This window comes from Gossypium arboreum, chromosome 8 (genome assembly GCF_025698485.1).
Source record: "Gossypium arboreum isolate Shixiya-1 chromosome 8, ASM2569848v2, whole genome shotgun sequence".
NCBI classification, from domain to species: domain Eukaryota; kingdom Viridiplantae; phylum Streptophyta; class Magnoliopsida; order Malvales; family Malvaceae; genus Gossypium; species Gossypium arboreum.
The window spans coordinates 71146552-71162832 of NC_069077.1; the positions used below are offsets into that span (position 1 = coordinate 71146552).

The 16281-nt window shown below is 31.5% G+C and overlaps 1 protein-coding gene across 3 annotated transcripts; it reads right to left on the bottom strand.

Annotated features, from left to right (window-relative positions):
- Window positions 1-5508: 5508 nt before the first annotated feature.
- Window positions 5509-9274, bottom strand: LOC108489969 (protein phosphatase inhibitor 2-like). 3 transcript variants are annotated; one of them, XM_017794741.2, is made up of 5 exons: window positions 8975-9274; window positions 7874-7919; window positions 6974-7086; window positions 6629-6802; window positions 5509-5945 (listed from the first exon to the last, which is right to left on the bottom strand). In XM_017794741.2, the coding sequence occupies exons 2-5, from the start codon at window positions 7876-7878 to the stop codon at window positions 5713-5715; spliced, it is 525 nt and encodes a 174-aa protein (XP_017650230.1). In that variant the 5' UTR covers window positions 7879-7919; window positions 8975-9274; the 3' UTR covers window positions 5509-5712. The 3 variants fall into 3 exon arrangements, with proteins under 3 accessions (XP_017650230.1, XP_017650233.1, XP_017650231.1); XM_017794744.2 differs by having other exon boundaries at window positions 6974-7083; window positions 8975-9249; XM_017794742.2 differs by lacking the exon at window positions 8975-9274 and adding an exon at window positions 8868-8953.
- Window positions 9275-16281: the final 7007 nt, after the last annotated feature.

A 16281-nucleotide genomic window follows, 5' to 3' on the forward strand; every position in this document is an offset into this window, starting at 1 on the left:
TGAGTACAATATGAAAAGAGTATTAATGTAATTCATGGATAATTTTATTAAACCAATCTATTTGAGAAAAATAAAAGTGTACATAGATGACAATACTACACTTAGGGCACTAGATTAAAAAAATTTACCTCGTGGCAACCATTGCATCTTTCTTCATGAAAATTCAATTACTATCAAATAATAATTAAATCATTTATCACAAGTACAAATGACTCGTGGCCACTTTGCTTTTCATCTATCATGTAATGCTAATGAGAGGATATCATTTACCCTTTAATTGGCCTATGAATTCCACTATTGTAGAATGATGCTACATACTACAAAAGTCATATAACCAATGTACCAACTTTTTGTTCCTTATATGTTTGAACTCAAGCTTTCCTTTAAATCAAAGTATACAAATCACATATATATAGTCCATCATCCACTCAGAATTAAAGTATGCTACACTATGCCCGTCAAAAGTGAATAAATCAATAAATAGATCTAAGATCTATTCTACTTGGATCCTGTCCGATGTACTGTCAATCTTGTCAGTCACATCTATGTCTCTATCTTGTAGGAGTGATCCTCTTCGATACCCAAGATAAGGTATTTTCTCAATTGGACTTAATAGACGACATATTAGTCTTTAAATTGCTTTGGTCAATTTTGATTAAACTAAGGACATGCTTAGATTATATACTAATATAAGCTATCTTTCCACACTATGATCCAACCACGTAATATTGCTTGATATTAGTTAAACTTTAGATAATCAATGAACTAATATTTTCTTTCATTTTACTTTGCGTGTAAAAACTGTTGAGGACAATATACAAAAAATATTAATTATATTGATGAATATTTATTAAACCAATATGTTCTAAAAATTACAAGTACATAGACGAGAATACTATACTAAATGCACTAGATCCCAACACATTAAGGGACGAACAAAAATGCAAGGTCAAAGTCAAAGTCAACCCATATGTGGCCCAAATTAATCACTTGATTTTAATACAAATCCAATTAATTAATTCATGTGATAAATTATTCTCATATATTAAAATTCTAAATATTCCCTTAGAAAAAAAAATCCAAATTACCTTTTTAGTAGTTGAAAAGCTATAGTTTCCAGCCTGGGTACTGATATATAAGACCTATATATCAGTACCTTACCCAACGTATCAGTACATACATTTTATCTATTGATACAGTCCCTGAATTTGGGTCACTACACTATTTCAAGTATTTCAAGCTCATCAAAATTCATATTTGACCCCGAACACTTCCAACCATGCATCAAATATTTCTAAATGTTTTTAAAATAATTTTAAGGACTTGAAAATGTATTTATCTAGATTTTATGTTTTTATTGAATTCTTTCAAAGTTTAATTTCTTAAATAGTTTACAAAATTTTTGCAATATAAGTGTTTTAATGACATCTCCCATCCTTATAATATGATAGGACAAGTGTTATAGCAAAATTATGTACTGGTAGTGAAATTTAAAATTACACAAGCAAAGTTACATGTGTGACACATTTATATTAAAAAAATTGTGTGACACATTCACTTTAAGATAAAAATAATAATAAAGATATAAATATTTTTTAAAAAATTAATACATGTGATACTATTTAAACCTTATTTATAAAATTAAAAATTTTAACTAATAATATATCAAATATTTACCCTTAAATATATTTATTTAACAAAAGCTTCATCTCAAAAACCTCACCAAACTTGTACTCTTGATTATGGCAATTCATATTGCAAATTTAGATGTCTATGATACTTGATACATTTTTTGGGAATACGGTGGATTTGGATAATATTTTGATTGAGTTTTAAAATTATTATTTATTGAAAATTTAGAGCGATTACGAATAAATATCTTAGATATCTATTATTTGAATTCACATTGCTTTTAGATAATGATTGCAATTAAAATTTTAAATTCATTAATTACAAAATGCTTATAATTTTGATGATATATATATAAAGAATTTTAGCGAATTTAAATTTAAATATTTAACTGATAATAGTATTTAATCTAGATTTTAATAATAATAATAATCGAATAATTTAAAAAATTAATTTAAAATTTTAAGCTAATTTATAAATTTGAATTAAGATAATTCAGTGTCATTCATATGTACACCATTTCAAACAACAACCCATGAAAAAAATTGTTACCTCATAACCCTCAGTTATTATCTTTGTTGATACATCAAATACTACTTTTGCGTGTTGGATTAAAAGCATGATTTGGCGCTTTAAAGTGTATATTTTTCTTTCTTTAGCATTTTTTTTTAAAAAAAAATAGTATTTAAGGTTACATTTTGTCAATAGACTCAGTCAAACGCATTAACAGTGTTAAAAAAATAGTTAACATGTGAATTAATTATAATACACCTCGTGACACTTTCAACAAATTATAATATGAAACATGGCTCCGTTTTTAATAAGTATATGTACATTCTAAAAAAAAATTAATTTTTTTGAATAAAATTTTATAAAATTGTAAAATATTTTGATATAGTTTCTAAAAATTCTATAAAAAAGGAAAAATTGAATTTTTAAATAAAATTTTATAAAATTGTAAAATATGTCGATATAGTTTCTAAGAATTCAAAAAAGAAAAAATAATTTTCAAAAAACTGAAAACATATATAAAGATTTAAAAACTTTAGTTGAACTTTAGAAAATTACGAGAAGATGTGAAATTTTAACATATATATATAATTCAGAAAATAGCAATAATTAAAAAACCAAAAAATATATAAAAATTTAAAATTTAAAAATTTAAAATAATTAAATTAAGAAAATTAAAAGGATATAAAAAATCTAAATATATACATAATTTTAAAAATGAAAAAAATTTATATAATTTCTGAAAAATTAATATTGGATCAGCTATCGGTCAAAACCGATCAACAGTGGTCAAAGTCAGATATATAAGTGTCTAAAATGTTTAATATTTTGTTTTATAAATTATTATTTTTAAAATTTGAGAATTTTTATAAGTTAATTTCAATACGTCATGTGTAGTATTTTAATTGGGACACATATCAGCTTGATTTTCTCAAACGTCATTGAACCAGAGCCAAAATCGTACTTTTAAGCTCCACATTGGATTCGTCTGTGTCTGGATAATCAGCAGCAAGTAGAGAATCCTCTGGGGTTGGTTGAAGGTATCAAGTGAACTTTGGAAGTAGTCGAGGATGAATGCAGAAAAGCCCAAATGAGCTAAGCAAATACCCCCTTTCCAAAACACACACAATATCATCAGCTTTCATTACAAAGCCCAAATAATTACACCATAATAGTTCCAAGGTTTACAATGGGCTAAAGCCTAACCACAAACAAACGAAGGCAACCCTACCAACAAGCGTAAAAGTTGTCGTCGCCGAAGAAGAAACTTGGGAAGGTCGAAAGTCGCCGGCAAGGCGGATGCATCTATCAACGACATGTGATGCCTCCCTGGGAGACCATGCCTCGGCAGCTCAAAAAAAAGAGCCCCATCAAATACCGTGGTGCTAAGGGAAGGATTCCGCTGCCCAAAAAACGGCTACAGCCACCTGTCGAAAGAACTAGTACAACGAGATCCAGGCTCCAACGAGCTCCATCCTGTAGAGATCCATGATCAATAGGGGGAGCCAGAATCTTTCGATTATGGGTCAATTTTTGAAAAATTAAAACCTCTAAAAAGTTTATATAAATTAATTAAATATAAGAGTATTACAAAACTATGTAAATGGTAATTAAATATAAAAATTTTATAAAGCCAAATATTATTGGTATTAGAGTAATAGCGATTAAGCTGAAAAATAAAATAAAATAATGCATATCATTTTTATAAGTTGAATTAAAAGAAAATCTTATTTTGCAATTATCCAGATAAAATATAATTTCCTTCACAACATAAAAATTATAAATGTTTTTGGTGTTATAAAAATACAATATGTAAAACACAGAATGCACGAAATTAGACCAACAACAATAATTTTTCAAACAAAATGTTTACTTTTAATCAATATTCAAGAAATAAATGATTATACAACCAATCAATCTTAATTTCTTCAAGGATTTATATTAATGTTCTCTAAAAATATAAATCAATCAAGATATTAATAATCTCATACAAAATCAACATCCCAAAACCATTCCATCAATAAAAACTTAATCTTGTCTAAAATCCTAATTTATCAAGTAAAGCCACAACTTTAATTTTTAGAGATTAATTAATAAAATTTAAAATTGAAAAGAATAATTGTTAATTAAGTCAACATACTTAAATGTATAGAAAGGTTGATAATCTATTTAGTAAAATTATGGAGAGAGTGAGAGAACAAGAAAATTTTCAGAAAAAAATGATGAATGTTGAATGAAAAAAAGGTGTTTTCCAAATAATTTACTACTTATTTTTTTTTATAAAGTATTTTTTCTTAAAATTTTTGTCTGGTCAATTGACCCCACAACCGATCCCGCAATTTAACAAGTGGTTTTGACACTGATGATTAAAAATGATGCTAAAAGACACAGAGCGGGGCAACCGGAGAGAAAACGAGGGCCAAGCCAAGAGCCGTGAGCAAGAGGAGAACCTCCACAATACGGCTGGGAGAAAAACATCTCAAATCACCAGCAGAATGACAACGATGGAGAGGGGAAAAGGCCAGGCTTTTATTCTGCCGGCGGAAAGGAAAAAGAAACAAACGACAAAAGGTGACAAGGCAGTCACTTTCTTTTAAGAGGTTTTTTTCTTCAGTAGTTAATTGTATGGAATTGAGTGTAGCTGCAGCAGACCAACTTATATACCTAAATATCGTTTCTTTCAAAAGAAAAAAATTATGCAATTGTCACCCCATCTAACCTCACGATAAGCTTATAGCTTCTCAATAATTTTGCCTACATCGCTCCCAAGGGTGTACATTGAACTATCGTATATGCTTAAAGACCTCTTTCCTATTTAATGTGGGGTTAATAATAGTTACTTGCGCGTTTGACACGATATTCTCATGCACTATCTACCCTATCGTTAGTGTGCTTGAAGTACTGTGATACCACTTCCCATTATACGCAGCTCTTGGGACGCTGTGGAGCTAAACTCTAAGGTAGGTAGGTGGGTACTAGGCTTGGAAAGGATTTAGGATGCATGGTTGAATCTTTGTTAGGCTAGGCTTGCCATTTAAGCCTTACCGGTATACATGATGACAGTTTCTGGACTAGCTATATATTGTTGAAGTTTTGAGACCCTCATTGGTATATTGCTGCCTTTATTCAACAGTGCACAAGTTGAGAAACGATTTGTGCTCGGGATAAGCTTGCAGCTGCTACGATTTGAGACAATTTTGTTAGCCTAACATGAAAATCTTCTTTTACAAAGTTGAGGATGAATCTTAGTTCATACTCAAATCCGCTTGCGAAAGATGACAGTACAGCATCAAAATCTCCCACTTTAATTTGCAATGATGCATAAGTATGAGGGTAGACAGCAATGTCACAAATCCTTCGCCATCATGCTTATTTGTTAAGACCACAAGTTTAGATGCGTAAGATTTCAAACAAACATGCCAGATTAGACATTTTTGTACAAGCGAACTCAAATATGGTAAAAAGAAAATCCCTAAATTTTTTGCGGTGCATCAAAATAAACATCAAACAACCATAAAAGAATGTCAAAAGAGCGAGCTTTTGCGTCTTTGACTGGTCAGATGACTTCTACAATCACAATCCATTACCTGGATGCCCAGGACTTGCAGAAGACTTTTGGGGCAAACTTGCAGGACCTTCCACAATTCCTATGTCTTTGACACCAGAGCTTAATGATGATGATGAATCACCCTCCACTTCATCATCTTCATCCTCAATGAAAGAACCCTTACGTCGCAGTTCCTTTATTTTCAAAAACTCATCATAGTGTGCTTTCCTTTGCTCCTTAAAACTCTTACCATTCTGATCTGTTTGGAAATTTGAACCAAAAAAATGTGGAACAGACTAAAAACATCAACCACGGATTAAGCATAAGAAATACATTGTACACAATTGATGAACTAAAATAAAATAGATTGGGATGGGGAAGGAGCAGGGCAAGGGCAAGGGGGAATGAGTGGTCTTGAACCTTCATCACTGTTTGCAATTGGATAATGTCTGATTTTTTCATCATGTCATTTATTTCTGTTTTGTTTCTCAATAACTTAAAAAGCATCAGAGAAAACTAAGAGATTCATACAGATCATATGAACCTAGATAAAAGGGTACAAAAAAAACGGTGCAAAATTCCAAGCTAAGTTAAAGAAGAAGTTTAGAAGCTATAGTGCTTTTAATGATAATATTCAACATCATGACTTTTTCTACCAGACAGCAGGTAAATCCTGACCACTTCAACGCTCATCCTCACATCCTTCCAAAAGAAAATGTCCGATGATAAATTCCACTAGGAGAAAAAAGAAAGGCTCTAACCATCAAAAGCCTCTTTTCTAGAGCAAACCTTATACCATTCACACAAACAAGGATTATTGCTCCCTTGTAATCTCATGAAAGATAAAGCAGTCATTAGATATGCTAACCAACTTAAAAGGAAAGTAAAACATTTTCCAATATGCCATCAGAAACGACAACTAAAAAGCAATGGTCAACAAACCTTCTTCATCATGATCCATAGGATCAGCCTCATCGTCAGAAGAAGTCCAACCACCAGACTGCCCAGTTGTTTTTCTACTTGAGGAAGCCACATCTTTCAAAGCAGAGCATAATTCCTCAGCATCCACATCAATGACACAATCGTTGAAACTACGTCCTCTGGGAGACAAAGACCCTAACCAAGATACGAACTATAAGGTGAGAAATGTAATCCAATGTTCAGATTAATGCTCTAACCAAGGTACAAATAAAGTGAAAATAAAATTACACAAGCACCATTTCCTAAAGTTCTCACACAAAAATATAGGCTAATACAAGAGGTAAATCACTATGCAAGTGAAAATACCATCATCATCAATCATGGGGTGGTACGGCGTCTTGGGTTCAGTTATTTTCTGCCTTACGGGTTTATTTGCTTCAATTTCCCCCAGATTTTCCTCATTCCATCTTACACGCCTACTGTTTCCCCAAGAAAGAATTATTATTAGATCCAAAACACAACTAAGAATATTATAACTACAAAAACTTACAATTCTTGTTACAGTAGCTAACTATATCAAAACCAAATAGAAGCATAAAAACGAACAACTATGATCAAAATGGGAACATCCTTCTTAAAATCAGCTAGTTCTCGACTACTTGAATCAGAAACTAGATTTGCACTCCAGGCATAGCCTAATCAAGGCAAAGATATGAGACTGATTTCTAGATAAGTATACTGTATCCTTCCTCATTAAAGTGTTACATCTAAATTATAGACTTGGCATAACTTATATATGACTAAAATTGGCAATTTTTCACCTATTTTTGCTGGTGGAATGGGCTCACCTACAGTTATATCAAGCCATGCATTCATATGTTAAAAGAGTCATTTCTAAAATGAAGAAACACCTTATGAATATTGCATAATTAGAACAATCCATTCTCTTTTAAAACGGACAATCTGCATGGTTAGTATATTTAAAAAAAAAAAGCCACATGTAGAACTAGTCAGCTGGAACCTAAATAGGGAGAAAACAAGCTAAAAGATGAAGCAGAAGTTAGATTTCTATTTGGCTCAAAAGTTCCAGTGTCCAGAAATGCAAGAAGCTTCAAATATAGTAATATCTTGTTATATGCTATAAAGAATAAAGATAGAAGCAATTTTGAATACGATAAAGTTAACCATAAATCATCTCATCCCATCTGCTTCCAAAAGAGCCAAAAGGAAACCAAATAAAAGAACAAGGAAGATATTCTGAATTACTTCATCTGGAAAATTCCGGTGTGCCGACAGCAAGCTTCAAGTAGTCCTGATCCAATGAAACATTATCGTAATCACTTAGCTACACTTTTAACATAAAAAAATGAAACACTAAACTATTCTGCAGATAATGCAGAGTGAAATTACTAATTCATGCTAAAATCAGGCTTGTGCTGGCTTTTACTTTATATTAAACATAAGAGTGTCAAAAAAAGAATCAAACTGGAAAGAGTTCAAAGGCAAACAGTCTTCTGAGTTGATAACAATACAAATTCAGAAATTAGGTACCAGAAAAGAAAAGAAGTTACAACACCAAATGTGGCAAAAGCTTAACTACTCACACTCCAGAGAACCATGTCAAACATAAAAACAGAAAATGCCAGTAGTGGCCATGAGAGGAAAACAGAATTATCCTAAATAAACTAATCCTCAAGGGCAACTTCATCAAGACAAAACCTGGCAGCAAAATCTCACTATTCTAGGGCTACATCCACAAGCAAATCAGTAGCCATGTTGAGTCACAGAGATTCTCAATTCCCAAATGTAAACACTAATACGTTCAAAGATTTGTGGTTTACCACTCTTAAGATCCAAAATATATATATATATATATATATATATATATATAAAGCAAGGACAAAAAGAATTAATGTACACTCAAAATGGATGATGCCTAAAACAGTTAACTGGTGCATGAATCAGGGGCACAAGAAAATGAAACCGAAAGTGATTGCATAGGTTACACAACTACTTAACCAGAAATCCCTAAATATATAAATATAAGAAATTATAGTAAAAAATTACAACTACATGCAAGTAATTAAACCTAGAATCAAAAGAACCAAGAAGCAAAAGGCACATAAAAAATAATCAAATGAATGAAGTATATAGCTAATTCAGTCCAAGGATCAGGCTATCAAGCTCAGTTCAGATGGATGCTGAGAAAATGGATAATATAAACAAGAAAAGTTAAAACGGCAAAATAAACTCCAATAACCATTAACAATCAGAGAAATATTTCCATCAATTTAAAATTTCACCGAAGGAATTTCAAATTCACAGAGAAAAGAAAACGAAAAAGCAATTGGAGAGAGAAATTTGTACCTTCCGATCGCTCCTGTTGATTTTGAATACCAAAAAATTTCCATTTTGGGGGATTTTAAGTATTTTATATTATTATTTCTTTTACCAATTCTGCCCTTTCATTAATTTCAATTACCGGTTGAATCCGAATGCAATTGGGCTATCTCCACCTTTGACTCCGTTGACTTTTCCGTTGACTCATAAGTATGAGTGTAGATCTTGGCACGCAAGTCCTTAGCAGCCCAAAGGCAACGCTGAAAACTTAATGTTGACTTGCGGAGCTGCGGAATCCAAAACAAAAACATTCTATTACTAATTTCATATTTCCACATTTGGCACTCTAACAACTATATATTTTGATTTTAAAATTATGAAATTAACATTCTTATTCAATAAATATCTTACACATTACAAAATAATATTATTTATCACCTTTAAATTTGCAAGAAGAAATCATGGATAATAAGGAATATAATTTAAATATTTTAATGAGGAAGAAAATCAAAAAATAATATATGGCAAGTAATAAATATATGGCCCCGGGGGGGGGGGGGTTTGAGATATTTTCAGAGCAGGTCTTTCAACTAACAAATAATTTAACTCTAATTTGTTTTAAATATTTTTAATTAAGTCTAAAGTTTGTCTTCTCAATTTATCATTTAATTTTGTAAAGCTCATAGTAAATTGATCCAATTCCAACGCATTACTAAGATTATAATTAGTATAAAATTTTACTTATAATCATTTTTAAAATATGCAAACCTTTATTTTTCATTGGAATACTTTTTAAAGCTTATAATTGGTATAAAAATTAATTTTTAGACTAATTAATTTTAAAAAATTATTAACTAATAAAAATTATAAATTTTATAATAAATTATTTATACAGTTAATTAAAATTTAAACAGTATCTATTCAATTTTAAATTTTTATAGTGTACAATATAATTATTTTTATGATATTAAAATATAGTATTTAAATAGTTTACACTAGACAATATTTAATATATTATTCAAAATGTTATTTGTAAAAATATACAAAATTTTTAAATAAATTTTACAAATAAATATTTTTAATTAATACATACAACTAATCCATGCATCACACGACATAAAAAAAAACTAGTATATTGTCATGCCCTAGAAAATAGGGGTTAACAGAAATAATTAGACAAAAAAAATAAGGCATAGGTTGAATGATTAAGGGATAGTGCATTCATCTTAGAAGTCCTAGGTTTAAACCCCATTCCTTCTATTTCTCTTCCTTTTATTTTAGCAGCTTAGGATAAAAACCTCACAAAAATAAGTACTGTTGGGGGTAAAAATTGAACAAGAAATAGGCTTAAGCTTAATGGTTAGCACGTTAGAACCTCATTGGAGGTCTTAGTAACCACTATAGTATCGTGACTGAGCTCTCCCCAACGACATACCATTACGAAAGTAACTACACAGTGCTCATCCATTGACCTTGTCATAAGTGTGCTACATTCATAGGATTTCCTTGATCTCTTTAGGATAATATCCCTTCTCCTAATATGATCCTATTTTGTCTCATTGTAACCATTACATCTTCTTTCATGAAAAGTCAATCACTATCAAATAGTGATCAAGTCATCCATCATAAAGACGGGCGATCTGTGGCCACATTTACTTTAAATCTATAACACCCCTCGCCCATATCTAATGCCGGGATAGGGTTCGAGGCGTTACCGGACTTAAACATAAACATTCATATAAAACCGGACCATAAAATTTGGACAAAATCAAATTTATCCATTCACATGCATATCGTCCCTTATATGAGCCCACGAGGCCCAAAACATACGTTGGGAGTGGTTCGAGACTAAACCGAAAACTTTTGGAACTTTTACTATACTTAGAAAATTTTCATACTTTGGAGAGTCACATGCTTGTGTGGCTTAGGACACGCCCGTGTCCTCAGCCCGTGTAACTCTTTGGTTATGATGTCATGCACAATTTGGGGTCAGACGGCCAAGTCACACGCCCGTGTCTCGAGGCTGTGTCCTTCACAGGGTTGAGACACACGGCCGTGTCTCTGCCCATTTGGCCAAGGAAATGGCAATTTACCAAGCCATTTGCCACCCTCATTTGCACTCACATACACACTTTCAATGGAACTTAACATGGCACAATTAAGCTACCAACACAACCATAATCAAGGCTTAAACATATCAAAACAATTATTTACTGTTCATAACAAAACTATCCACTTGAGTCATAGTCACTAAATTATTTATATCTTAAACTACAGAACTATAAATTAAGATCCGCTTGATTTTTCGAAACTAGACTCAAATATCTTTCTACCATAAAATTTTCAGAATTTATTGTTTAGCCAATAAGTACAGTTAATTCTTCAAATTCGTCTCTATTCTGCTATTTGATAGTTTCAACCTTTCTTCACTAAAAATCAATTATCTCTTAGTACGGGATTCAGATGATATTCTCGTTTGTTTCTATTGAAAATAGACTCATTAAAAATTTAAACATATAAATTTGAATCCCCAAGTATTTTTATAAATTTTTTAATGATTTTCCAAATTCAGAACAAGGGAACCCAAAATCATTCTAACCTTGTCTCATAAAAATTCAAATATCTCACAAAATGAAATTCTTTTTCTTACACCGTTTCTTCTATGTAAAACTAGACTCAAGAAGCTTTAATTTTATATTTTATTCAACCTTGATTCGATTTTCACAATTTTTGGTGATTTTTCAAAGTTGTACTATTGCTGCTGTCCAAAATTGTTTTAATGCTAATTTTACTCTTTCATGATTCCCTTGTACTAACTTTCATTAACATACCATTATAAACCACATCAGACAATGACATTGGCATAGGCATATGAGTAATTAATATGCTTGCAACCCATTAGCCAATATAAGCCAATTAATATGGCTACATACCAAATCAAATCCTTATTCATTAGAAGCTAATACATTTGGCCATATCATAATGACACATACACAAAATGACTAAGTCCCTATACATGCCATAAACTTAAGATAATTACATTTACTTATACCCCAAATGATAGCTTGATAGTGTGATAGAATCTCCGACGATCTCCAACCTGAGCTAACTGAATAAACCTATAGGAGGTGGGAAAGAAAGGGGGTAGGCTTCATAGCTTAGTAAGTTCACATGCAAATAGAATGCAATTTAAACAAGAATTAATCATACATTTAACTTAATAACCATAAACTTGCACTTTATTATCTAATCACTTAAACTTATTCTTCATATATATATCCTTACCACAAGTTCATCACATCCCATGATGTTCTCATGAGTTTGATATACATACCTGTGCCCACTTGCACATAACAACTTATTTTCTTGTCTTTGACATATTCATCAAGATTACCATTGAAATTCTCTTTGGACCACCCTTTGAACACTCAAAATACTATCGGATACATCAAAATCTCACACCTAAATGTCTCATATGTAGCCAATGCTACCTCATATCACATATCACATGTTGCTCGCTTTCGAGCTACTCACGGGTCTGCTCACATAGGCCGTTAGGTATCTGCAACACATGCCGGGCTACCCAGTCACCGGTAGAATATGCAAGGCCAGTACCCGGACGCCAAAACATGTGTCACATACATCATGAACTCAGACCATAACTCAATGAGTTCAGATGCCACATATATCATGAACTCAGACCACAACTCAATGAGTTCAGATCACATAGTTCCTAGTGACATGTCACTTGTATCCTAAACTATTCCTAAGGTTAAAATGGGATTCTTCAATACCACATTTCTATAGAATTTGCTCGTAACGTCAATTTCAATGCTCATAGCACCAATCACATATTCATGGAGAAATCAAAGCATAATTCATGATACAATTTAGGCAATAAACATATGATACAACATCACATCAAATATGTATGTACTTACCATACATGCAATATTAAAGCTTTTAAAGTATGGTATATGTTGCATTATTTGCAAATGAACTTACCTCGATACCAAAAATGGTGAAAAAGACCTAACCGTTAAATACGCGTTTTTCCCCGTTCTAGGTCCGAACCTCATTTTCTTTGATCTATAATATCATATTTAGTCTATTTATTAGTCACATTAGTCAATGTGATTCAAAAATATACTATGGAAAAATTACATTTTTGGCCCTAAACTTTATCATATTTATACTTTTGCCTCATAGCTCGTAAAATGATTTTCATTCAATTCTTTTAACATACAAGCCTAGTTGAATCATTTTAATAAATATATATGACAAATTTTATAACTTTTACAAATTAGTCTTTTTAGGCATTTTTACCGAAAACTACTTAGTAAAAGTCGTTTAACACACAACAAACATTCATATTCCTCCATTAAACATCAAAGTACACACATGTCACACATAGTAAATTTTTAAACATGAACCCTACTTCAAATCAAGGGTAGAAATAGGTAAATCTTGTTACGAGGATTTCAAAAACATGAAAATCATTAAAAACGGGCAAAGAATGGACTTACTATGGAGCTTGGGAAGCTTGAACAAAACCCTAGCCATGGTGGTCTTCAAAATTTCAGCCTAGGAGTTGAAGATGACCAAAAATTGGCTTTTATTTTGTTTATTTAATCATTTAATTACTAAATGACCAAAATACCCCTAACTTAAAAATATTCTATTTCACCTATTTCATGTCTATTTTTGTCCAAAAAATTAACCAATGGTCTAATTACCATTTAAGGACCTCTAATTTAAAATTTTAGAACAATTGGACACCTCTAGCATATAGAGCTCAAGCTTTGCACTTTTTATAATTTAGTCCTTTTGACTAAATTGAGTGCCCGAATGTCAAAATTTTCGAACAAATTTTTTACGAAATCATTCCGTGAAATTGTAAACCATAAAAATATAATAAAAATAAATTTTTCCTTGTTGGATTTGTGGTCCCGAAACCACTGTTCCGACTAGGCCCAAAATCGGGCTGTTATAACTCTCCCCTTTTTAGGGATTTTCGTCCCCGAAAATCTTGCCATAAGAAGTTGTTTTCAACTTTCATGAAACACTTTCACTAAGTTCTCAGAATCACGAATCAATTTTAGCCTCGTATAACTCTCTCCAATCACCTTTGAACTTTAACACACAGTGTTGGAGCATATCGTCAAAGTTTTGAATTACTTTCTCAAACTTACCACCGATTCACAGATGTATTACAGTGCCAAGATGCAACTGCGTACTCATAGTTTCCTGTAGCTTTTTCCATAATTAGGATATATCCCTCGGATCTTAATCCGAAATAATAGAGACTGATACTTCGCATAATCAAATAATCCCAGAAACATCTTACTCTGTTGGTTTGTTAAATAAGAAATCTGCACACGAACGATCAATCACAATCCAACAACATCTTCCTTTTTGGAGATAAAGATAATTCAGATACGAAATCTATAGTGTTTCCATCTCATTTTCATTCTAGAATCATCACTGACTGTGATAGTCCTGAATACTCTTGAAATTTGGCTTTTACCTGTTGACAAATTGACATTTGAACACAAGCTCAAAAATAGCATGTAACATACGCAATTACCAGAACATCAACTTCATATGATTGCACATTTTATTACTCTCTAGATAAACAGACAAGCCACTACTGTGAACTTTGTATAAAAATTTTCTGCATAAGCCCCGGATTCTTTGGTACACAAATTCCATATCGGAAAAATAATAACATGAATCAAGTCCAACCTGAAGTTCAGAATCAAAAGTTGATCCTTACTGTACTCATGTAGCTCATCATTCACTAACATATTTTTGAGTTTCTCAAACTTGCAAAGAAAACATCGCTTTAGCTTTTTATTTAGCTAAAATCAGACCATCATCAAATAAGATCAATCCAGTAACCAGTACTCACAAAAATACTTAAGGATTTTCCATCCAGGCATCTGTAACTATAACTGCTTTCTCAGAGATAGATCGATAATTACTCGAAATTTTTCAATACCTAAATTCATTAACAATGTCTTAAACTTCAGATCTTTTTCTGTAACATTAGATACTTTAAGCCATTAGAATCAGGAAGCATATGACATTTTCCGTCGAACACACGATATCATCGAATTCACAACACAGGCATAAAAGTGGTCATCTCTAAATCACCAATCAAACAATTCTTTTCAATGTGATATTAACCATATGAAAACATGAACCATCACTTTACATTCTAGTAAAAAACACATTCCAATCCGTTCAATAGTACATCACTGAAAAATCATAAATTCATTATTCAATTCAAATTGAATTCAGAATCAGAGCTTCGGTTAATAATATCTTCAACTATCTTCAACTTGCTAACATGCACAAACCGTCTGAATTTTCATAAATGTGATAACCATATCATTCAGTACAACTTTAACTCATAATAGCATCATCAGATTAGAACAAATCTAATAGGTATATCTTGGTATCATAATCTCTAAAATATAAATTCTTCATTCAAACTATTCATCAATATATTCGTGGATGCACAAAATTTGTTATCATAATTGAGGATACTTTAACTACATGTAACTCGAATCATATAACAACCCGATTTAGGGCCTAGTCGGAATAGTGGTCTCGGGACCACAAATTCAAAGTTAGAAAATTATTATTTATTATTTTTATGATATTATGGTACGATTATATAAGTGCATGTAAATTTTGGTAAGCTAATTTTAGCGATTTCTAGTCCAATTTCGAAAAATGACTAAATCGCATAAAAGGCAAAAGTTACATTTTAGTGCCCAAATGTGTTAAATAGCTAGAGAATAAAAATTGAAGGCTTTTAAAGGGCAATTAAACCCTTGTGCATTGGCTTGGCCGGCCATGGGGAGACAAATTGGGGAGAAGGTAAAAATTAAGTGAGGGTGAGGTCATCAATTTTGACTAGTTTTATATTAAACAAAACAAAGGCCATTTCTTCTTTATTTTTCTTCACTTTCACTGATTTTTACCAGCCATAGGAGGTTTTTGAAGCTTGAAATTGGTAGCAACTTATCATCTCTAGAAGTAAGTGATTTTCATACCCTTTGTTGAAGATTTTTGCATTTTTAAGACCCTTGAAGCTTGAGCTTTCAAATGATGGTGCTATTTTGTAAAATGATGTATGGTTTAGGGTTTTTTCATAAAAATATTTATGAGGTTTGCTGAGTTTTAATGGAAGAAAATTACTCTTGGGTGTCTTATGAACAACTTTTTTTAAAGGTGTTAGCACGAAAACACCTAAAAGGACTGTTTTGTAAAAGTTGCAAAATAGGTGGTTAGTGTGTGAAATAGTGAGAATTTGGGATTAATCT

Bases quoted from the DNA above. Each gene is read 5' to 3' on its own strand.
- LOC108489969 (XM_017794741.2), bottom strand. The intron at 6,803-6,973 runs GTATTTTCACTT...TATCTTGGTTAG, and splicing joins CCCCATGATTGATGATGATG to GGTCTTTGTCTCCCAGAGGA. The intron at 5,946-6,628 runs GTTTGTTGACCA...ATTTCCAAACAG, and splicing joins TATGGATCATGATGAAGAAG to ATCAGAATGGTAAGAGTTTT.